Consider the following 24,171-nt stretch of genomic DNA (forward strand, 5'->3'; position numbering starts at 1 on the left):
AAACCATACCTTGTTCCTTTTTAATTTTTTTACAAGAGAGTAACAAAATTAAATTCAAGAAAAATATCTGATTACAGACTTCTGTTTCTTACACTACTCGACTCTTTGGATCAATTTATCGTCGACAGGTTCTTCTGTTTTACAACTGATAAATGTGGTTGGTCTTTCACATGAAGTGCGGTACGGCATACTTCTGCCATTGTCTTTCCTCTTTTCAATACATTGACATTTTCCCATTCTCCTGTTTCAAAGTAGGAATTTGTAGATAGCTGTTTGAGATGAATGAGTATAAGACACTTTAATTATGCTGCATTTGGGGATATTTAACGTCTCCATTGGCGAGTGCTTTAGCAGTATCTTTAAAATCAAAGAACTCAGTTGTATGCACTAGAATTACAAGCAATGGGTTCGTAACTTTAGCTGAGTCAACACTCTCGTGTAAACCTTGCGGAACGAAGGCCTTGCTTACCTTTCTTCACATCTCTGTAACTGCAAATTCTCTGTCGCAAGTCAAAAAGCTGTGCCCATTCACCAAAAACCTGTGTGTTATCTCTTCAAACCATTCCAGGCATAATGGCGCATGTCATTTGGAACTGAACTGAGAAGCACTGCTTGGCACTAGGACAATGCGCCATCTATTAATGAATGTTTGAAACATTTTCTCTATGATTTGACACATGGAACAAATCTAGGGAGATGCAACAGTGTACCGAGAACGCAATGGCACTAAAAACTTTTTATTTATTTATTTTTTAACGGCACAGAACATTTTCAGTGTCCACTCTTGAAGTGTCATAGCTAAGATGAGAACAGGTTTTTCAAGAGTAGAAACAAGATAAAGATAGGAAGATGTAGAGAAAACTCATGCATCGCGGATTAAGTTAACAACTTACAATGTAACTGTCAGATCGTTTAACACAAATTATTTGATAAACGTGACGCAAGCTGGGTTTTGCGAAACTCTAACAAATAGCACCAGTATACTGGAAAAGAGCGGATATATATGTATGGGCGCGCGTCATATAAACCTATTTAAAAACGCTAAGTAATTAGGACGTAACACAACAAAGGAAAAGACGAATCGTGACACATGGTCTTTGAAAGTGAACTGCGTGAATATATATCGTCACCCACGATGTCGTAGGGCTTACGTTATCCCACAACTTTTGTCTCCTGCAGCACCTGAAGAAGTCGACTGTTTTCTCCATTAACTTGTGGACCAGTTCGTGATATTTCCTTGCTCTCTCAGATCGGATTCATTTCAGCTCCTACAAAATACTAGATTAGTGCATAAATTCGAAACGTTTTTGTTTTGCATGTTGATATTTCGGTTGTTATGGGTTTAATTATCGATTGCCATGTTTTATTTGTAGTTCACTGTTGCTTTTTGAGTTTACGTGTTACCATTTTGTCATATGGAAATAGTGCATATGCTGTGGACGCTAGGAAATGGAGTGCCAAGTACAGATATCGGAACATTTCCGACATATTCTTCTGTCTGAGTTCAATAGGAGAGCAGCGGAGGCAGCCAGAAACATTTGCACCGTGTATGGGGATAATGTCGTTGGGCAGACTACCGCAAGAAAATTGTTTTCTCGTTTTCAGAAGAATCGTTTTGACACTAGTGACTCTCCACATTCAGGAAGACCTCCGGGGTTTGATGAATATAGTTTAAAGGCATGAATCCACATTGATCCACGTCAGTGTCTTCGAGAACTGGTAAATGTGATGAACTGTGATCATTCCACCATCGGGCGACATTTGTATGCAATGCCAAAGGTTCAAAAATCGTGTTTACGGGTACTGCATGGTCTAAGCCAAAATCACAGAAATCAGCAGGTGGCCATATGTGCATCTCTGCTTGCTCGTTATCAGAAAAGAAAGGAATGGTTGAGCCCAAACAAAGCAGCAACTTCCCATGCAAAGACCTCCGCACATCCACAGAAGACAAAGTTATGCACCTGGTGGAAGTGCGACAGTGTGGTGAACTACGAATTACTTCACCGAGATGTAACCACCACTGCTGGTATTTAATGTCACCAACTGAGACGTTTTGCAGACGCAATCACGCAATCTACGACAACGACCAGGAAGATAGCGGGAAGTGACGCTACTCCACGATAACGCCTCACTGCATTCTCCCTTTTTTTAAAAAGGAGAATTTGGATTGGAAGTCATTCCGCAATGCGCACCCACCTTATTCACCTGACCATGCACCCTCAAATTTTCGCCTTTCCGCTGTCAATCGAACAACTTTCAAGAAACTTCCTTTCCGGATGAAAATGCGTTCCGAACATGGCTTGACGAGTTCTTCGTCTCAAAACCACCTAGTTCCTACACTCGAAAAGTTACTCCAGTGTTGGCAGGCTGTTGTAAATATTGAAGGAGAATATATTATTGATGACTAAAGTCTCTGTTATGTGTATTTGTTGTCTTCGCCAAACTTATGAAAAAACGCTTCGAACTTACGCACTAGCCTAATAATGATTACTTTTGACAACGGGTGGGGATAATACGATAACCGTTGCAGCTATACGCATTAGCTGTGTGTTGATGAGGCACAAAATACATTATGAACCTGACCTTTCTTCGAGTGAGATCATGATTGAGTGGTGGTGGATTATTGGAACGATTCGCTACTGACTCTCAGACGCTAATACACAATTAATGGCGAGACGCATCTACTCCTTGACCGCTGAACTGCGTGGAAATATATTACTTACTTAGCAGGAGTTGGATCATTTCAGTTACATTAAACGGAGGCTGTTTCCCGTGCAATCCTAACACCTCGTTTCTACTGATCAGTCTCTGTTATGTAACTCTTGGTTATCCATGCATTTCATCCATCAGACGATATGTAGCCCCATGCGCCGACAGCGACACTACAAAAACTGCTTATCGGCAGAGATTGACACTTCCGCATTCATTGGATCTCTCACTAAACGGCTGCTACTTTTCAAGTCTATGAGGCAAGGCTTTGCCCGATCAAAGGTTCATAATCTCATCAGTGGTTTTAACATCTTACCACGGGACCGTACCAACTTTTCCTCATCAATTTGCTTTACACTGATAGGGTGTGTAGGGCACAACTAGGACTTTAACGTCTGTGACCAACAAGATGCAGTTCTCAAAATCTTTGAGAGAATCGAGTTTTAAAATTATAGGTGTGCTTATGCTGTACGATTTGTAGGGCCGCGCGGGTGCACGGCGTCTGCAGGCAATCGAGTAAGCGCTTAGTTTCACAACCGCGAGGCCTCTAGATCGAATCTCGCTGCCGGTAGCTCTTTTCTCATTCCAATGTAATTCTAACAACATATTTATTATGACCGTGCAAAGTATCAGTATTTAGTAATTCATTTACTATTTTCCTAATCTATAACATGAAGAAAGGAGAAATATTTTTTCCTCCCTTAAGGAGATTGGAAACAAGAAAAGGATATAAGTGCACTTTCATCAAATCAGTGTAGTAATCTTATTTATATCATTGTATCTACATCTGCGATAAGTATAATGTGTTACCTCTGCAGTGCCGGCCGCGGTGGTCTAGCGGTTTTGGCGCTGCAGTCCGGAACCGCGGGACTGCCACGGTCGCAGGTTCGAATCCTGCCTCGGGCATGGATGTGTATGATGTCCTTAGGTTAGTTAGGTTTAAGTAGTTCTAAGTTCTAGGGGACTTATGACCTAAGATGTTGAGTCCCATAGTGCTCAGAGCCATTTGAACCATTTGAACCTCTGCAGCACTGCACGAATCAGGATGATACTGATCGTAGAAACATGGAAAACAATAATTATTGCGATATACAACAAAGTAATGAACTCAGAATTTGTGCATGTCCATGATTTTTTTCAATGTGTCCATTGCAAACCAGACGTGGTTTACAATCATAAACAATTCTCGATCGTCCCACAATGTCCCGGTGCACCACGCGTATCGAAGAATAGCACCGAATATTGGTGCAGATGACTAATAAATAGTTCAAATGGCTCTGAGCACTATGGGACTTAACATATATGGTCATCAGTCCCCTAGAACTTAGAACTACTTAAACCTAACTAACCTAAGGACATCACACACATCCATGCCCGAGGCAGGATTCGAACCTGCGACCGTAGCGGTCACGCGGTTCCAGACTGAAGCGCCTAGAACCGCTCGGCCACGCAGGCCGGCGGTCCCACAGTTGCCCGACAGTTTTCGGTAGACTCTGAAGCCTTCGCTACATGCCGTTGACAGATTGACTGACCTTACCTGTGTTTGTTTTTCGGTTCGGATGGCTCCCTGGACAGTTTCCGCATGCTTACGACTACTTTCGCTATACTATGGACGTTCTGTCAACGACCACAGTAACCGTCTGTTTGTTCCAGTAGTCTCTGCGACGCCACAAGATCGAGTGATCATAAACTGTGTTCTACCTACGCCGACTAGGATACAAAACAGTTACTGTTTTTAGCTATTTATTCCCACCTGCTGGGAAAATGTCTGTGCCAAATACACAGTCTTTTGTGGCAGAATATATCCGTGCAATATACGCTATGTGACCAAACACGTCGTTATTAGTTCCAAACACACCAGATACGAAGTAGTTAATAGCGTATATCAATTCGATTTACTGCTGCTATAACCTTTAATCTTAGGAGTCGTCCTTGCACTAAATTATAATTTGTTTCATTTCTTCCTGGGGTCTGGTGAATAGCTGTTACCACAGTTTAGGACGAATTACAGGTGTCTTTCATTCTACCAGCGCTTTAGGCCATTTCAAGTGCGTTCAGTAGGACTCATATTCGTGCTTAGAATGGTTTACTGCAGCAAATCACTTAGATTTTCTTCGAACCACGACGCTATCTGTACAGACGCATTATCAAGGTAGAATTCCAAATTACTTTAAAATTTTTGAGTCGGAATATTGTTTTGAAGGTAAAATCTGCCCTTGATAAGTATGATTTATTTTCTGTACGTTTAGTATTTTGTACACCAAATAAACGAACCTGAGCTACCATTTGTGATAGCGTTTACCCGTTCGTCGTAAATCAACCTTTTCCAAACTTATTTACATCTGAATTTTTTACTTTTCGTTTTCAACTTTTTGTTATTTCACCTAATTCTTTGCTTATTCCGAAAACAATAGGTCTCCAGATCTCATGCTGTTGAGGATCCTGGCCAACCGACTTATGCCATTACCAATAAAATTTTTATGATCCGTTTTCTCTCTATATTCAGTTACCCTTTTTATTTTGAAATGTTGTTTACTTGAAAACTCCAAAGCTTCAATGTAATGGAAAAAAGCTATGAAAAATGAGAACCAGTGTTCAGTGTTAATGTGGCTTGTAAATTCATATCAGCTAAACTGCTCCAATGGCAATTTTTCATTAAACATTTGAGAAATTCTTTGACCTGTACTTTGATTAATAGTTTATAACTATGTGGTATGAGAACTATTGAGTCCCAGCTTACTACGTAAATGGGGAGAGTCTAGTGTAACATGGGATAGTCATTATCGAAAAATCGAGATGCATCTTATAGGTTTTATAGTTGTCAAGATTTCCATACTCCAAAACCAGGCCAATATCGGGATGGATAATTACTGATTCAGTCGCCAATTTCTCATCCTACCCTTAAGGGAAGTAGAACAGCATTAAAGGAAAACCGAAATGGTTATTTTACCTTTTTATGTAGTGTTGTTATGTCAGACGGATGTCGCCGTGTTGGTATAGCTTCTGTTTTATACCTTAGCGTCAAAATATGATAGGTAGCTCTATTTTTGTTATTTAAGTCAAATAGGGTGCGTACTCAATTTCGGTTAGGGTAAAGACACAAGAAAACAGGCCGCAGCTTTAGGGAAATCACTGTAAAACGGAATCAGGACACGTAGTTCCCTCTTCCACTCGCTATGTGGTCTACCACTGGCAAGCTCACGCGTCGCAGTGGAAGACTAAGTACTTCGTTCAATTTCTGGATAACCGAGGCTACTGACGCACGACCCAGGATTAGCAGAGGCAAATCCATGTGGTAGACGACCGGCTCATCACAAATATTTAACCGATAATGGCAACGGTTGTGCTCACTCGCCATACGAAGACAGGACAAGACAATTTGTAGGTTCTGCCTCCGTAGCTAAGTTGTCAGTGCAGCTAACTGCCATACGGAAAACCCGGGTTCTATCGCCGGTACCGACAGGGGTTTTGCCTTTGGGGGGAGGACTGGAACAGGGTGTACTCAGCCTTGTGATGCCAGTTGGGGAGCTATTTGATTGAGTAGTAGCGGCTCAAGGTCACGAAAACTGACCACGGCGGAGCAGCGTTGCGCTGACCTCACACACCTCCGTATCGCATCCAATAACGCCATCAGCAATGGATGACACGGCGGTCGGTTGGTACCAATTGGCCCACCAGTGCCTGTGGACGGAATTTTCGTAGTTCTACTATTTACATTACTACATCCTGTGTTAAGGAGCGATATGATATTTATTTAATGTCGTAATTTTACCAGTTGAGCTCAAATATGAAAGTAGTTTTCTCTCTCGCTCTCTCTCTCTCTCAAGCGTAATTCTATTATTTATTAAAGCGAACAAACCCTAGTTTAGCTTACCACATCATCATCGAAGCCCTGGAGTTGTTGATCCGGTAGTCGCTCGTAAACGATCCTTCCAATACCTTGGTTGCAGGTCGTTTGAGCTGTAACAAATATTTCATATGAGACAGTATTAACATGATTTGATAATTAAAGGCGCTGCAATCTGGAACCGCAAGACCGCTACGGTCGCAGGTTCGAATCCTGCCTCGGGCATGGATGTTTGTGATGTTCTTAGATTAGTTAGGTTTTAGTTCTAAGTTCTAGGGGACTAATAACCTCGGCAGTTGAGTCCCATAGTGCTCAGAGCCATTTTGATAATTAAAACATGGTCCAAGTAGGCTGTAATCTGTTTATTACCTGTGCAATTAGGCAATTCAACCGTGCATTTTGTACAAGCACATACACTATGTGATCAAAAGTATCCGGACACCCCCAAAAACATACGTTTTTCATATTATGTGCATTGTGCAGCCACCTACTGCCAGGTACTCCAGATCAGCGACCACAGTAGTCATTAGGCATCGTGAGAGAGCAGAATGGGGGGCTCCACGGAACTCACAGACTTCGAACGTGGTCAACTGATTGGGTGTCACTTGTGTCATATGTCTGTACGCGAGATTTCCACGCTCCTAAATAGCCCTAGATCCACTGTTTCCGATGTGATAGTGAAGTGGAAACGTGAAGGGATACGTACAGCACAAACGCGTACAGGTCGATCTCGACTGTTGCCTGACAGAGACCGCCGATAGTTGAAGAGGGTCGGAATGTGTAATAGGCAGACATCTATCCAGACCATCACACATGAATTCCAAACTGTATCAGGATCCACTGCAAGTACTATGACAGTTAGGCGGGAGGTGAGAAAACTTGGATTTCATGGTCGAGCGGCTGCTCATAAGCCACTCATCATGCCGGTAAATGCCAAAAGACGCCTCGCTTGGTGTAAGGAACGTAAACATTGGACGACTGAACAGTGGAAAAACATTGTGTCGAGTGACGAATCACGGTAAACAATGTGGCGATCCGATGGCAGGGTGTGGGTGTGGCGAATGCCCGGTGAACGTCATCTGCCAGCGTGTGTAGTGCCAACAGTAAAAATGTGTGTGTGAAATCTTATGGGACTTAACTGCTAAGGTCATCAGTCCCTAAGCTTACACACTAATTCACCTAAATTATCCTAAGGACAAACACACACACACCCATGCCCGAGGGAGGACTCGAACCTCCGACGGGACCAGCCGCACAGTCTATGACTGCAACGCCCTAGACCGCTCGGCTAATCCCGCGCGGCGTCAACAGTAAAATTCGGAGGTGGTGGTGTTATGGTGTGGTCGTGTTTTTTATGGAGGGCGTCTGCGCCCCTTGTTGTTTTGCGTGGCATTATCACAGCACATGCCTACATTGATGTCTTAAGCACCTTTTTGCTTCCCACTGTTGAAGAGGAATTCATTGATGGCGACTGCATCTTTCAACACGGTAGAGGACCTGTTCATAATGCACGGCCAGTGGCGGAGTGGTTACACGAGAATAAGATCCCTGTAATGGACTGGGCTGCACAGAGTCCTGACTTGAATTCTATAGAACACCTTTTGGATGTTTTGGAAGGCCGACTTCGTGCCAGGCCTCACCGACCGACATCGATACCTCTCCTCAGTGCAGTACTCTGTGAGGAACGGGCTGCCATTCCCCGAGAACCCTTCCAGCACCTGATTGAACGTATGCCTGCGGGAGTGGAAGCTGTCATCAAGCCTAAGGGTGGGCCAACACTATATGGAATTGCAGCATTACCGATGGAGGGGCCCCGAACTTGTAAGTCATTTTCAGCCAGGTGTTCGTATACTTTGGATCACATAGTGTATTTTAAGCTTAACACTTCATTTCACATTTTACTACGTCGCTGGTACACGTGTACAGGTATATGTCGTATTTCTGTGCGTATGTGGCACAAACACAATGCAATAGTGTACATGATGCGTGGAAGCTGAGAGGTACAGTGTTACTATCTTTGCCAATTGCTTATGTTCGCTGCGGACAGTTTTTAGACTTTCACCACCATTCGTAAGAGGACACAAGTATGTGCACTTTCGCTTCAACGACACAACGCCGGCATTTTCTACTAAGAACGATGCACCTACAGAGAAATTTGTGCTATCGAAGCATTCGGACCTCAGCGATGAAATAGATTTTAACAGTAATTCTTGAAAGTCTGTAACTCCCATGTATAAAACAGCTTCATGTGTCTGATTACGTTAAAATGTGTGAATGGGTTAAATACTTGACTTTAAGCAAGTAAGCTAGGAAAAGTTTAGGAAAGATTTGAAATGATGCATATCTTGTTGGAATTCTCTAAGTGCTCTCATTATGAATCACTGGATCAATATAGTCTCGGTAATTTGCGCCCCATTTTAAGTAAAAGCTAGTTTTTCTCGCCTCTCAATGTTTGTGACGTCATATCTCCTGAACTGTGTGCCGAACAATAATATAACTTTGGAGGTAAATTCAGTGATGTATGTAGATGCTGTCTGCAAAGTGTATTGCAAATAGAGATAGCAGCAAAGAAGTAACAAATTAAAACGTCATGTCTGACGCTGAAGTTTGACAACACGAACAGCGAAATGTTAGTAAGTGATAAACGTTTTTCCTTTCATCATTTTGTGGGGGTGTCAGCGAGCAAAAACTTTCATAAAGGTTTAAAATTATGTACAAAGTTAGGTGCATGTCCCTAAGTGCTCTCACTCTCAAATACTGGATGAATAAGTCCGGGTATTAGAGCGCCATCAGTTACACTACCTCAACACAAACACACAGTTTCTAGCTGTAATATTTGTTTTATTGTGTTAAGTTTTTTACGTAAGATTATACCTCTTATTGATTACATTATGACAGCATTTAAAATTTTTAAATTAGGTCAGTAATTTCGAGAAAGACTAAAAACCAATTTTTGTTGCCCATAGAAGCCTTTAGATAGGCAGTCTGCAATTGGTTTTCGGTTTTGGGATACTGGTTTAGTAAAATGCACTGGGGTGCAGAATTTAAGGACGAAAATAACTCTCGCCTGGTGTGTCACTACCAACTGATATACCTCGATGAAACTTGGACCATACATAGAAAGAACTGCTACATATAGTAAAGAAGGTAACTTAAAGGAATACGGAGTGAGAAATCACACTTTCATTCAAAGGCAATAATTATACTAAAGTCATCGCAATCTATGATAGTGCCTGGGAACTCCGTAAGGATATAGTTATTAACAGGGTGTGTGATTGCCACGGATGGCAGTGCATGCCCGGCAACGTGCTCCCATGTTAGCGCCAAGGTTGGTAAGGTGTTCCTGTGGTAGGGCATTATGTTCCTCCACTAGCGCCGCTCACTGCTGCTGGACTGTCGTTGGTGAACGTGAACGCGCTGCAGTACGTCTGCCCAACGCATCCCACACTCATCCTATGGGATTTAAGTCGGGGGAACGTCAGGCTAGTCCATTCGCTGAATATCCTCTCGTTCCAAGATCTCTCCCACCAGAGCTGTTCGATTAGGTCGCGCCTTATCATCCATAAAACTGAAGTCGGCATCGAATGCCCCCTGTCGCACATGGGGAAGGAGTACAACGTCACGATAACGTTGACTGGTGAGAGTACCGAGTTCAAAGATTTGGAAGTCAGTACGGTCATGCAACTTTATGTTTCTGCATACCGTAACAACTGGACCACCAAAGCGCTCATTTTCGACATTGTTACTGGTACATTACGTGTTCGCATCTCTCGCCATGTGAGGGTACGTCTAGAAGTACTACTCAGGCTGGATCTGTTCATATTCGAGAAGAACACGCGACCTCACTCCTCGTCGATTCTATTCCTATTCCCTCGGCACCATCCTAAACAGTGCCGCTCATGTATGGATGTCATCAGAACACAACATACTGGTCGTCGGACAACGATACAACGCCCATGCAGCCGCCGTGCCACTGTGGTGCTTTGCAGTCCTGTTAAATGTGGTTGCAATTACACCCGTTGTTTCGCGTGGGTCGCTTTCTAGCTGTTGCGCAATGTAGCGGTCATCTGCTGCTCTAGTTGACCGTGATCGACCACGTTCTATCCTTCGGGCAACAGTGCCTTTGGTTCGGAACGCTCCCAGTGCACCTGAAACAATTCTGTGAAAAATACCAAACACCTGGACTGCTTCGTCCTTCTTTCAATTTCCCGATGATTCTTCCTTGTGTGAAGTCATACTGATGTTGTCCCCAGGTCATATTGTAATGAAGAACATTACCACAGTGCACCGTAACTGCTCGCTGATTTGCTCGCTGTATTTTCCGTTTCTTCAACTGTCTCGTGTTGCGGGCCAGCCCCATTTGGTGCTATAGTCACCCTGACCTGACGCTATGTGACGTCCAACTTTCTGTGCACGAGTGTGAGACCGTTGACAAAATGCTCCCATACTTACATTCATTTCCACCGAATAGTTAGTGTTATGTTCCTTTATCTTTCAACGGCCGTGCCGAGGTAGATACACCGGTTCCAGAAGTTAAGCACCGTCGTGCGTGGCCAGTACTTGGATGGGTACCGTGCGGGTACGCCACTTGCTGTTGTCGAATTTCCATTTGTGTCTACGGCAGAGGGTACAGGAGGGGTGGTGGGATAAGGTCTTTGCGTCAGTGTCCTAGATATAATTCCATACCTCTCCGTAGTGTCTCATGAAGTGAGGGCAACTGATACTGTTGATCCATTCGTTTGATGGCGACGTTAAGCTCGGCTGTCCCGTTGGTACTCTTGGAAAGGAATAGACTATGTGCTGGCATCGGGTTTCCCCCTCTGTCTTCTCTCATCTTAAATACGAACACACACCCATTACAGTCGCCTACTCACCTTCACTTAACAGAATGGCACACACAGAATGGCACACATAGTTCCCTAAAAAAAGGTGCCTGCTGGTGCGAAGGATAGGGAAAATCTATCCAATTAGGCGGCTGAACATGCCCCTAGGGATCTCCCGGCCATTCACGCCATACGACTTTACTTTTTCACATTTTCCTTTATCTAGCTCACGCCTTCATTTTGCAGAGCATTGTAGATGATGAATGACCGAAATGTGTTCTTTACATTGTTGAGGATACATAATGTATAGGCAATCCTGTGAACTGTTGTGGAAAATCCATGTTGTGATCATCATATACTGTACACTAAATTACAGGATAGAAGTCACATGTAGTTTTTAGTTTGTTTGTGTCATGAGAAAACGGCGACTGTGACTGGTGTCCCTAACGCACACGTGATGTCGAATTATGGGCTAACCGGTTCGAATCCTGATAAGGAGAGAAAAGTTTTGTAGTGAGGATAGGCGCCGTGTTCAATTTCTATTCACCGGAATGTGAAAAAGTATCCAAGGTTAATCTCAAATAACTCAGCAGTGTCTGGTGGAATGATGACTTGTAATGTTTGAGAGGCTTAACTAAACATATTGTATGAAAGGAGTAGTTTATATGTTCTCATCGGGCTAAACCTTGTCCCTTTCATTCATTTGCACAGCAATTCGTAACGACATGTAGAACGCAACACTGGACAAAATGGGACCGATACCCCTTGAGGGTAGAGGAGGATTTCTTAGTGTAAGTCAGCAGAAGCCATGAAAAGTGGTCACATCTTCTAGATTGGAAGGCAAGCATCGACAATGTCTTGGGGAAACGTCTTAACGCGGTCTACATAAGAGTAATCATCTACCTTAACAATGGCGGTTTTCTTTTATACAAATTTCGAAGGTACTCGTTAAAGGTCGCCTTTAGCGATCATCAGCGTATTACTACACAACTGAGTCAAATGCATGTTGCTTCGATCGACGAGAAGCGATGCTACTCGGGGGCCACATTATGGTTAGTCTGAGTATGGTTTTTTTTTTGTAGTTTTCCTTATTCATACGGGTGAATTTCAGGTTTCATTATTTTGCTCTCCCATTCAGAAACACTCACAAAATAGGATGAACTCGCAATCTGCGATTACGGTTCAGCATCAGCTATAGGATATTTTAGAACAAATAAAAATTTGTGCCGGACAGGGACTCGAACCCGGATTTCCCACTGATCGCGAGTGATCGCCTTATCTTTTTTTTCTTTTTTATTGATCTCATTTCGTTCTATATTGTTCGTTGAATTTGTTCGGGGCGGACGTCCGATGACACCCGTTTACTCTGACCGAACACGCTGAGCTACCGTGCCGGCATGCATGTCCAAACGAACTTTGCATTGTAATTGGAATAACACATACACTGCAACATCATATTCTCATGATTCTCGCACAGGTTGAGATACTGTTTCGTCTCGTCGTGTCGCCTCGCCATTGCTTGAAATACTGTAGTGCAGTGTTTGTGTTGTCCCATGTAGTCAGGAGCAATGTTCCTTCGGACAGGACTCCAATAACAATTTCCGGTCACAGTTGCCTTATTTCATTAATTGTCAGCAGCAGTCATCGATATTGCATTTAACCAGATTCTCTCTTATCGAATAGAAAGAGATAAAATATTAAGAAACGAGTGAAAATACAATTAAAAAATCGAACGTGAATAAGAAGAGAAAATTAATTTTTGAAGATAATAGTCAGTCTGTGAAGGAGAATCTTTGAGAATCGCTCTGATATCTAGGATAAGGGAATTGAATAATAGTTAAATATTTCTACAAGACGACACGCTGAACGTGCAATTGCAATTGGTGTATTAGGTATCAAGCCGCTATGGTGAGTGACTCGCTTACGACTTCACTCTAATACCGATATCAGCTACTTCCTCGAGCTTACCCTAAATCCTTAGCTGCAGCATTGCTCAGTTAACAGTCTTCTCAGTTGCAATTTCGTTGTATTGGCGCTATCAATGTCTATTGCGTTGCAATTTTTAACACGATTTATAATGGTCTACCGTGTAGTATATTTCAATACTTCCAAGAGATGATGAATGAATCAGATGTATTTAAAATGATATAAGGCTTTAAATTACGTTTGTCATCTGTGAAAGAATTTGCAGGTATTCTTCCCATGAGGTGCGTTTTCCCTTTTCCGTTGAACATTTACTTTTGACACCTATACTGTACATTAAGAATTCCCAGAGAAATTCAGGGAAAATCGAGCTAGTGATTTCCCACAGTACGTACTGGAGAGTGTGAAAACTATTTTCCCGTAGCTGAATTACCAGATAACGTTACCATCACTTCAAGTAATAAAAATAGAAACATTGTGCATGAGGGAAGTTAGTAGGTAGATGGAATGTTCAGAGCACTTAGTTGTTCGTATTCACAAGGAAACAAAATGAGAAAAAAGAATATTTCTGATTTTCTCTAGAGCTCTGTAGCTGTCGTGGCACGCATGACAACCAGTTTTGGAAAAAAAGATGTCATTGATGATCATTTTTCTTGTTTTCATTTCTTAATGTGTTATGATGTAACTTTCTATGGCAACACCTTATTTCAAGAAAAATTTCAAACAAAGGGACAAGAATGTAATAAGATCGTGGATAGCCGTTTGCCAGTTAAGAATACAAAGAGTGAAGAAAATAATACGAATACTCGTCTACAGTGAAGTACGATAACTTTCGGCACACATAACAGCCTGAATCCTAATTTATAAGTCTTGAATGGTGATTATTGCGACATTATACCACGTTCGTGAGCAGTTGAGAGAACACATCTACGTAGCAGCGTGTCGCAACCGCTAGCAACAGCTGCGACGCGCCGTAGCTTTGTCTCTACGATGGTGAGCCATCCTGACATATACTATCTGATAAACAGTATCCAGATACCTATTAGCAGGCTTTAATATGGGGAGTATCCTCTCTTCGCCTCTATGACGGCTTGAACCCTACATCGGACACTTTCAGTGAAGTATCTGAACGTCTGTGGAGGAATAGGCCAGTCTTCCTCAAGAGCTGAAATCAGTGAAGGTAGTGATATTAGACTTCCCGATCTGGAGCAAAATCGATGTTCTAACTCATACCAAAGGTGTCCCATTGGTTCAGAACGGGACTCTGGGCAGACCAGTCCATTTCAGGACTGTTACTGTCCACAAACCATTGATTCACAGATGCAACTTTATGGTAGTATGCACTGTAATGCCGACAGAAAACAATCAACGTCTCCGAGCTATTCCTCTGATGTACACAGTACACAATACTGTAAAATGTATTCATATCCTCCCGCATTTAACGATTTCTTAAAGGCAATAAAGAGACGACACACTAACAAAGAAAAACACTCCCATACTTCAACACCACCTCCTCCGTACTTCGCTGTTAGTACTAAACATTATGGCAGATAACGTTCTACAAGCATTGTTGTTGTTGTTGTGGTCTTCAGTCCAGAGACTGGTCTGATGCAGCTCTCCATGCTACTCTATCCTGTGCAAGCTTCTTCATCTCCCAGTACCTACTGCAACGTACATCCTTCTGAATCTGCTAAGTGTAACCATCTGTTGGTCTCCCTCTACGATTTTTATCCTCCACGCTGCCCTCCAGTACTAAATTGGTGGCCGGCCGATGTGGCTGTGCGGTTAAAGGCGCTTCAGTCTGGAACCGCGTGACCGCTACGGTCGCAGGTTCGAATCCTGCCTCGGGCATGGATGTGTGTGATGTCCTTACGTTAGTTAGGTTTAATTAGTTCTAAGTTCTAGGCGACTGATGACCTCAGAAGTTAAGTCGCATAGTGCTCAGAGCCATTTGAACCATTTGAACTAAATTGGTGATCCCTTGATAGCTCAAAATATATCCTACCAAGCGATCCCTTCTTCTAGTCAAGTTGTGTCACAAATTTCTCTTCTCCCCAATTCAATTCAATACCTCCTCATTATTTATATGATCTACCCGTCTAATCATCAACATTCTTCTGTAGTACCAAATTTCGAAAGCTTCTATTCTCTTCTTGTCCAAACTATTTATCGTCCATGTTTCACTTCCACACATGGCTACACTCCATAGAAATACTTTCAGAAACGACTTCCTGACACTTAAATCTATACTCGATGTTAAGCTGCTTGCCCTCGGGAAAAGTTACGGCTGTAGTTTCCCCTTGCTTTCTGCCGTTCGCAGTACCAACACAGCAAGGCCGTTTTGGTTAGTGTTAAAAGGCCAAATCAGTCAATCATCCAGACTGTTGCCCCTGCAGCTACTGAAAAGGCTGCTCCCTCTTCAGGAACCACACGTTTGTCTGGCCTCTCAACAGATACCCCTCCGTTGTGGTTGCACCTACGGTACGGCTATCTGTATCGCTGAGGCACGCAAGCCTCCCCACTAACGGCAAGCTCCATGGTTCATGAACAAGACAAAAATACTTCCATGACATTGTCACAGAATATAGCGTGATTCATCTCACATTTCCATTAATTCACTATCCAGTAATGTCGCTATTTACACTACCTCAAGCGTTTCTTGGCACTGACTACAGAAATTTGTGGCTTATGAGCAGCTCTTCGACCACTGTCCCTAGACACATTCATTCTGCTAACTGGACTGCTGGTAGCAGTTTGGAATTCACGAATGATTCCTTCCACTGATTTCATGTGATTTTTTACAACCATGCTCAGCAGTGCACGACAGCCCCAGTCAGTCAGTAAATGAGATGTCACTGGTATTGGTTTAGCTGTGATCGTTCCTTCACCTTTCCACTTCACAATCACATCACCTAGGTCGGCTTGGGACCTTTAGAAGGACTGAAATATCCCTGATGGATATGTTATGCAGCCTGTCTTTCTCGGCTATGGCTCTACTCCAACCGCCACCGTTTGTATTGTGTTGCGGGCCGGAGTGGCCGAGCGGTTCTAGGCGCTACAGTCTTGAACCGCGCGACCGCTACGGTCGCAGGTTCGAATCCTGCCTCGGGCATGGATGTTTGTGATGTCCTTAGGTTAGTTAGGTTTAAGTAGTTCTAAGTTCTAGGGGACTAATGACCTCAGAAGTTTAGAACCCATAGTGCTCAGAGCCATTTGAAACATTTTTTTTTTGTATTGTGTTCTCAACAGCAGCCTACATGTGGGTCGGTAATTCCCTATATATGCGGCTGATAGTCTCCGACCAATGGTGGAAGAAGTCACAGAATGTTACAGGGAGTGTTTTATTTGTTATCGGATAGCAGGCGCAGTTGTGAAGGCGTTACGACGTGCTTGTTGTACTATCTGGCGATCCTTACTTGTGGTGGTCAGATGTAGTCGGCTGGAATCTTAAGACGAGTTTAGGTGCCCTCACGGTCCAAGTTGTCCAACACTGGCCCAGTGTCACGTCCAAACGCCCTAAAAATCTGCGTATTGCACAATTCCCTAATCTGACAATATCGAGATCCACAATGAGGTCCCTTTAAAACTGTCAGATGCTGGTAACGCAGTTTCGCAGGAGTACGCAGCATCTTCGTGCCTTTCAAAGTGATGTCAAAGCACCTGATGCTGTTAGCGCTCCCTATGTACCCTACCAATCCTGGTAACAACACTAAACACGATCGATACTAAGGCATTCTGGTGGCCATTCTAACTATTGCAACTCTAATCATTTATATAATTGCTGATAGTGTGATGATGATGTTTGGTTTGTGGGGCGCTCAACTGCGTGGTTATCAGCGCCCGTACAATTATCCAATCTTTGCTCAGTCCAATTTCGCCACTGTCCTGGATGATGATGAAATGATGAGGACAACACAAACACCCAGTCATCTCGAGGCAGGTGAAAATCCCTGACCCCGCCGGGAATCGAACCCGGGACCCCGTGCTCGGGAAGCGAGAACGCTACCGCGAGACCACGAGCGGCGGACAAACTGATAGTGTGTATAATATGTACGAAGTTACACTGACATCCGATTATGTCTTCTGGGGTTCCACCATTTTTGACAAACAGTGTATATTCAACCCAGTCACGCAGCAGTTCCCCCCACTAATAACACACTGCTGTCCCTTGCAGAGTCGCCTGCGCGGCTATGGTAAAACTATGTTTTATACAGTTCACAAACGTAGATACGTGAAGAAGAGAATGATGAGTAACAGAAATCCATCTCAGTGATTAGTTTCTACAACATATATGTTGTGATGAATTTAATTCTTTTTCCCAGAGGACATGAAACGTCGAATTCAGTCAACACCTACATAATCAAAACCGCCTCTCTGTTAGAATTGTCGCAGAAACAATTATATATACGGTCCATTCAAAACGTTCGGGGGTTTATTTTATGCCTAGCGTATAAGCAACGTCAGCGCAGTAACTACGGTGGCAGCTTCAATTAATATCTGTAAACAACAGATGTGTATTTGATCAGTCAGATGTGAGCAGGCAGTGCTAAGTAGTCGACGTGTGACTGTAGTGTGTCAGTGTTATTATGGCACTAATCGCAATTGAGCAACATCTCTAAATCAAGTGGTCAAGACGTTTTCCATAACGTTTTGAAGAGGGGAAACGTGTGTACAAAGTTCATTACATACACTGTGACTCTGAACAAAATCAAAGATACGTGGACGCCTACCGCAATTTGATTGAAATGCAAAATCGAGACTATTCTTTTCTGTAAAAATTCATAACGTGTGATGAGATTTAGTGTTACGAATACAAACCGTCCACAAAAGACAGAGTGCATAAATTCATATGAAGGGTCTAAACTTTGACGACATAACCGACATTCAAACCAATGTGACGCTTTAGTTGAACGACATCCCAAAGAAGAACTTTTCTGACAGTTTCGAATGGTTGTATTGAAGTTCTGTGTCTTTTACTCAAGTGTGCGGGGGAGGGAGGGGGAGGAGGGGGGGGGAGGGAGGACTATGAAGCACACCACAATTTTAACGTTTCTCTACTTTTTATTAATCCAGTCTCGAAACGTTTTTGACTGACGGGGTATTGCAGGCATGTTGATAACGGCATCACAACCCTGTAACGAAGTCAATTATTCTTGACAAATATGATATAGTTAGTACAGGAAAGAGGAGAATGACATCTGTTGTGATACTTTTCTCTATACAGTCGTTCGACTTTCCTGGGGCTACATCCATACATTAAATGTATGTCTACAAGTTCTTGTAACCAACTGACGTAGCAGCTCGTGGCCTTGTGGTTAGCGTTGCTGACTGTGGATCACAAAGCCCTGTATTCGATTCCCGGTCGAGTCAGGAATTTTCTCCGCTCGAGACTGGGTGTGTGTATTTTCCTCATCATCATTTCATCATCATCGACGTGCGAGTCACCGAAGTGGTCAGAAGTGGACTCCTGGCCAAGAATGCAGTTGTTTGTTATGAAATACACACAGTTTGCAAACACGTGCCTCTCATGCATTGCTCGTTCTTGAGCTCATAAAGCCTGGGATATTTATGTCTGACCATTGCTTCCTTATCTCAATATACTCTGTTTGCAGCTGTCTGCTACTCGTATGACGTTTTTGGGTACACGAACAGTTTACTATCTAGTAGCGTGCAAACTTTAACGTAATTTACAATGAAAATACTGCGAAACAACACCGCTGATGATAGCGGGATGAAACACAGCGAAACGAGCTCTTTAGAGATGAACAGCTAGCATAACTGGACAAAGATACAGTACTAAATGATTATGGTGATGGTGAAGAAACCAATGTAGCGTTCTCCTGAGGAAATGAAAGAAACGACGGATATGGTCTGGACGACATTTGATTGCCTCCTGTGCAAAAAGTTGACCACAGCGCCATCAAACAGAAGTCCGCACAAAAGAACATCAGCCAAAAATTGTATGACCTTAACAATTCTTCCTATAACAAAAACGGCAGTTTGGGCACAAACTTACAACAGTCAAGAATAAGAGAAAGCTGCTGTGTAGAACAGAAGGCATTCCTCTCACCCGAGTGAAGGGAATAGTTCGCTAAGCCATGTACATAAGGTGGTGTTGGAAGCATCTGTTGGCTGACAGTGAGCGTTGAAGCAACGAGAGAACGAGCGCAGTTTGCACCCCGTCTACGCCTGTGTCATGGTGGTCCAGGATGATTTATAGCCCCCTCTGCCTCCCAGCCCCCTCCTTGCCATCCTGTCAGCAAACTGGTTAGAGTACAAAAGACAGGCTCTTCTCCGGTTGGCTGAGGTATCATGCATGGATGGGGTTCCTTTCCTTTATCAGTATAATGTGTTACCCAATTAGGACTACCCTTTCCTCGTCACTACAATTTATTTAACTCCATATCGTAATTAGGACAATAATAATTATGTAACAAAAGGCAGTTTTACTGTGATATATAGCAATGCACGTTATTTTAAATGTTACTTCAGACGTGAGAGACATAGAATATAAGAGATGTATTGGATATTCTGCATATTTTACATAGAATTATAGATACCCAGCCACTGTTCCTAAGGTAGTGTTAGCAAAAATGTTGTATAATACATATGCCCAATGGTTGTGGCTGTTTTATTCTAGCGAGGCACTGCACACTAACATTCTATATCAAAGTTACTGAGGAGTCTTCTGGTTTGTACAGCCGTGTTCGAAGAAATTTTTCGGTTCGTGACATTTCACCCAGAGCTGTGTTGGACATCTTCGGAGATACTCCTGGCGACGCTGAGTCGTGCCGTCTTACCACTGACTACTGCCAGCGTTCTCCAAGAGTACCTCTGAAGATGTTCAACACAGCTCTGGACGAAACGTCAGGAACCGAACTGTTTCTTTGACCACGGGCATACAACCTGGAAGACTCACCAGCATCTCATCCAGTCATGAAAGCCTTCGTTGTATGATTCTATACCGAGACAGGCGACAGGTAGATAGATTAATATGATTACATCATGATCTTAACACTTCATTCTAAAAAACTGGCCACCATCAAAGAATCATGTTTTAGTGCCATAATGTAGAATTGTGAGAGGAGAATCGGCACATCACAGGCATTTGTTAATGTAGACTGTCTTCCACAGGTTTAAAAAACATCATTTTACTCCCTACCCCCCATCTACAACACTGTCTACATTCGTGAAGACATTTAGGCCTGCACACCAACATTCTATGTCAAAGTTACTGAGCAGTCTTCTGGTTTGTACAGCCGTGTTCGAAGAAATTTTTCGGTTCGTGACATTTCGTCCAGAGCTGCGTCTACACCTGTGTATCAGAATCCTTTGTAATTCCCACTCATTTCAAGACGCAGTTACAAATATCAGCATACAGAGGAAGTAATCGGAATTTGTAACAGAAACTTTGGAATTCTAATCGTTGTGCTAGATACAAGAGGAAGATGACACAACATATTTGTACTTTAATAAAGAAAAGACGAAACATTCTAGAGAAACAGTGTCAAGATGAAATTACCATTTCTCCTACAAGGCCGGAATAATGCGGCAGTAAGAAGCATATTGGATAAAACTGGCAATGGAGCATTGGAAACCATTTCACGAAGATTTAAACATCCTGTGACTACACCACATATAGTGGCTGACATTAAAATGAATGGTCTAATGGAGTAACTGCCTGGACTATTGCAATAACTTTATGTAGACGACTATGGACCTGGGTAAACACAAGATTTTGCTGGGATTTTCAACCAAATGGAGATGTGTGACTATCTAATTTCAAACCATAACTTCTGTGTGCACGACGAGCGCTAAGGAAACAGCGTTGTTATTGTATGCAATGATAAGACTATTTAACGTGGATGTGCTCCAACTGCAGAATAAAGATATGTAACAAGTTTACATGTGAAATCATAAGTCCAAGAACGAACAAAGTTAGCCATCTCATCGATTTTATAATGTCTCCTGAGATGAATCTACAAGAATCTTTTGCGTCTTCCTTGACTAAAGACCTTGGAATGATCATACTGTAAGCTACAATTTATAATTATGGAACTGATGGTATGTTTGAACCACAGGAAGACTTAAGTTTATTAAATGTCAAAAATTAGTATTTTCAATATGCTCTGCTGTACTCTGTGATAATCACTTCTGTGTGATGTAAATTATCAGATACAGTACGAAAAAATTGCTGTGTTGTATTTAACAGCGTTCTGAAATTTGTTTACTGGGGACATAAGAACATACAAAAGATGACTGATGTACAAATAAAACTTCTGGACAATCAAGAACGAGAAAAGATTATCAACTATGTTCTGTCTGCCTATAATTTTAATTTATGTGAAAACTACTTGCAATTTGTTAACACAGACTCCAACGAAGAAGATATAAGTATTATAAAGAAGTGTTATATTAAAGCTCTCTCTAACTTTATCCATAGTCCCTGGCAGGCCCATTGGTATCAACTGACAGTGGTGTAATTGGATGTGGTGTGGAGTGGGCCGTGGAGTCAGTTGCCCCTGGAGCCGCCACTAATCAGTCAAGTAGCTTCTCAATTGGCTTAGCAAGCGGCTGCACTGACCACTCAACTATAGAGGCGGAACGGTCTATTAAAGCTGGAGAAACATATTTTTCGCGATCCAGGACATTGTTCTCCTTAATATCTTCAAATATGAATGTTACCGGATTAATATGGGTCCCACGAAACTTTTGTTCCACAGGTCTTAGAAAACGATACCAATGTGTCAAACAGATTTAAACCATTTCCAGATAAAGAAATTACTCCTTTAAGTTCAATGAACGTGATATGTGGACGAAAAAAGAAACTGGGTAGGGAAAAGGTCGAAGTCAGGTAATGGAAACAGGAGCATATGATGAAAGCAATTGCTATGATGGAAGAATATAAATTGCTACTGGAAAAGGAGCAATCCATAATGACATTTTGTAATGCAATATTAGATGCGTAAGACAATAATGTTTATAAATGTTATTTTTTACTTTTATATATATATATATATATATATATATATATATATATATATATATATATATATATATATCTGTTGTGTCGTATAGTTACGAATCAAATAGTTTAAACTATGTATTAGGCTGCTCAGTGCACTACTATTCACCAGTCTTAGAAATAATGGGAAAATGCCCACATTTAGTGTATCAGAAATTAGTGACAAGGATTATGATGGCCATTAATCATCTCAATAAGAGCCATTAGTTCGTGGCTGTCTTCTTTGGAAAACAAAGGTTTACACAGTCTTTTAGCTACACATGTTCTTAGATTGTCAAAGAGGGTAGTGAACTGGTAAGCTCATTCTAGCAAACCGACTTCTTTCTATCACCACTGTCATTCAAGAATTCCATGACCTTCTAGTATTTATTTCCACAGTCATGATTATTTGGCACAGTAGTTCTTAACTTCCAGTCACTGTCTATGAGATGTATTTTTTAAATAAGGTCCAGTTTTTAATAACAAGAAAAATACTATAAATATCATTAAAATATTTTTGTCTGTATTATACATAGTTTTATATACTTTTCTACATAATATGCATATCATGCTGTTCTGCAGCTTCAAAAAATCATATGAAAGTCATGCTGTTATAATAAGATATATCAAAGCAGCTGTATGTGTATTTTAATTCTCACTACCAGTTTTGAGCAATGGCTTTTTCTCAAGCGGTACCTAAATACAATCACGCTATTTTCAGCATATATACCTATTTTTGTAGATGTAAATGTACAGTTTTTCATTGTGTTATTAGATCTTAAATGTCATTTTTCAGTTTTGATCTACTTGGATTTCAAAACATTTATGCATGTGTCAGAGATAAGGTTTGTTATTAAATTCATATCTTTGACAAGTGTCGATCAAGACTGCATTTAAAATTTAGAAGTATCTTTTGTTCTGAATTATTTACGACCAATGAGAGTAATGTCGAAGCTCTCATCTGGCATGTTCATTTAAAATGTTATTTGGATATCTGCCACAGGTGCATACATTTCTATTTCCTCTAAAAAGTTCAGTAGCTTCCTTTTTTGGCTTTATGAAGAATGTAAGGCTTATTCCTCATGTCTGCTATAGAATGTAGCTTTTCTCGAAGATTGATGTGAAATGTGGAGGAGGTGCTGTCACTTTTATTTATATGTTGTTATTATACTGTACTGAATTTTCATCCTATTTGTCTGATCTAGAACATCTCACAGTTGTTGCATTTAATGTTATATACTCCTAAGTGGTCATATTTTTTATGTTTGTCTGTTATATGTATTACCTTCATTCCTAGTTTTTTCTCTGTGTGAAAGCTAGTTTTAACATTAGTATTACGAAATTTGTTACATGCTTGTGAGAAATATTTCCCATTTATGGTAGCATAACGAATTTTTATTTTTTCTTTCTTTCTACTTTTGCTAATGTTATTCATTAATTTTCATTTGTAAATTTGACCTTCGTTTTCTTAATGTGCCTATATTAGTACTGTAGCCATTATTTATGGCTACAGTTGTAATTATATATGAGTCTGTCTTTATATTTTCTTTAGTTAGGAGAACTCGAATGACATGTTCTACTGTAGTATGAAAATACTTTGTTTTCTAAGCTTGCAGGTTTATGAAATATGTCAAATTTCTGGACACAATATTATTATCTATTTTTATTTTTAATAAGTTTATGCTCTTTTCTGTTTCAAATTCGATGATAAACTTAATGCTATTACTCATTTTATTCATTTGCTAGTCAAAATAGTTAATTTAGTCATTTTTTCGTGGAGAATATGAGGGAATCATCAACATAGCATCAGTATAAAGTGACTTCATCAGCCTATTGGATTTGTTCTCTAAAAAATTTATTTTGTA

At 41.5% G+C, this 24,171-nt stretch overlaps 1 protein-coding gene across 1 annotated transcript in view; it reads right to left on the reverse strand.

Annotated features, from left to right (window-relative positions):
- LOC126183586 (uncharacterized) overlaps nt 1–24,171 on the reverse strand; it is a 151,626-nt gene that overhangs the window by 108,236 nt on the left and 19,219 nt on the right. The window contains exon 2 of the mRNA XM_049925684.1: nt 6,584–6,669. Within this exon, the coding sequence (XP_049781641.1) occupies nt 6,584–6,669 (86 nt within the window). The remainder of the gene's footprint in view (nt 1–6,583; nt 6,670–24,171) is intronic.

This window comes from Schistocerca cancellata, chromosome 4 (genome assembly GCF_023864275.1).
Source record: "Schistocerca cancellata isolate TAMUIC-IGC-003103 chromosome 4, iqSchCanc2.1, whole genome shotgun sequence".
NCBI classification, from domain to species: domain Eukaryota; kingdom Metazoa; phylum Arthropoda; class Insecta; order Orthoptera; family Acrididae; genus Schistocerca; species Schistocerca cancellata.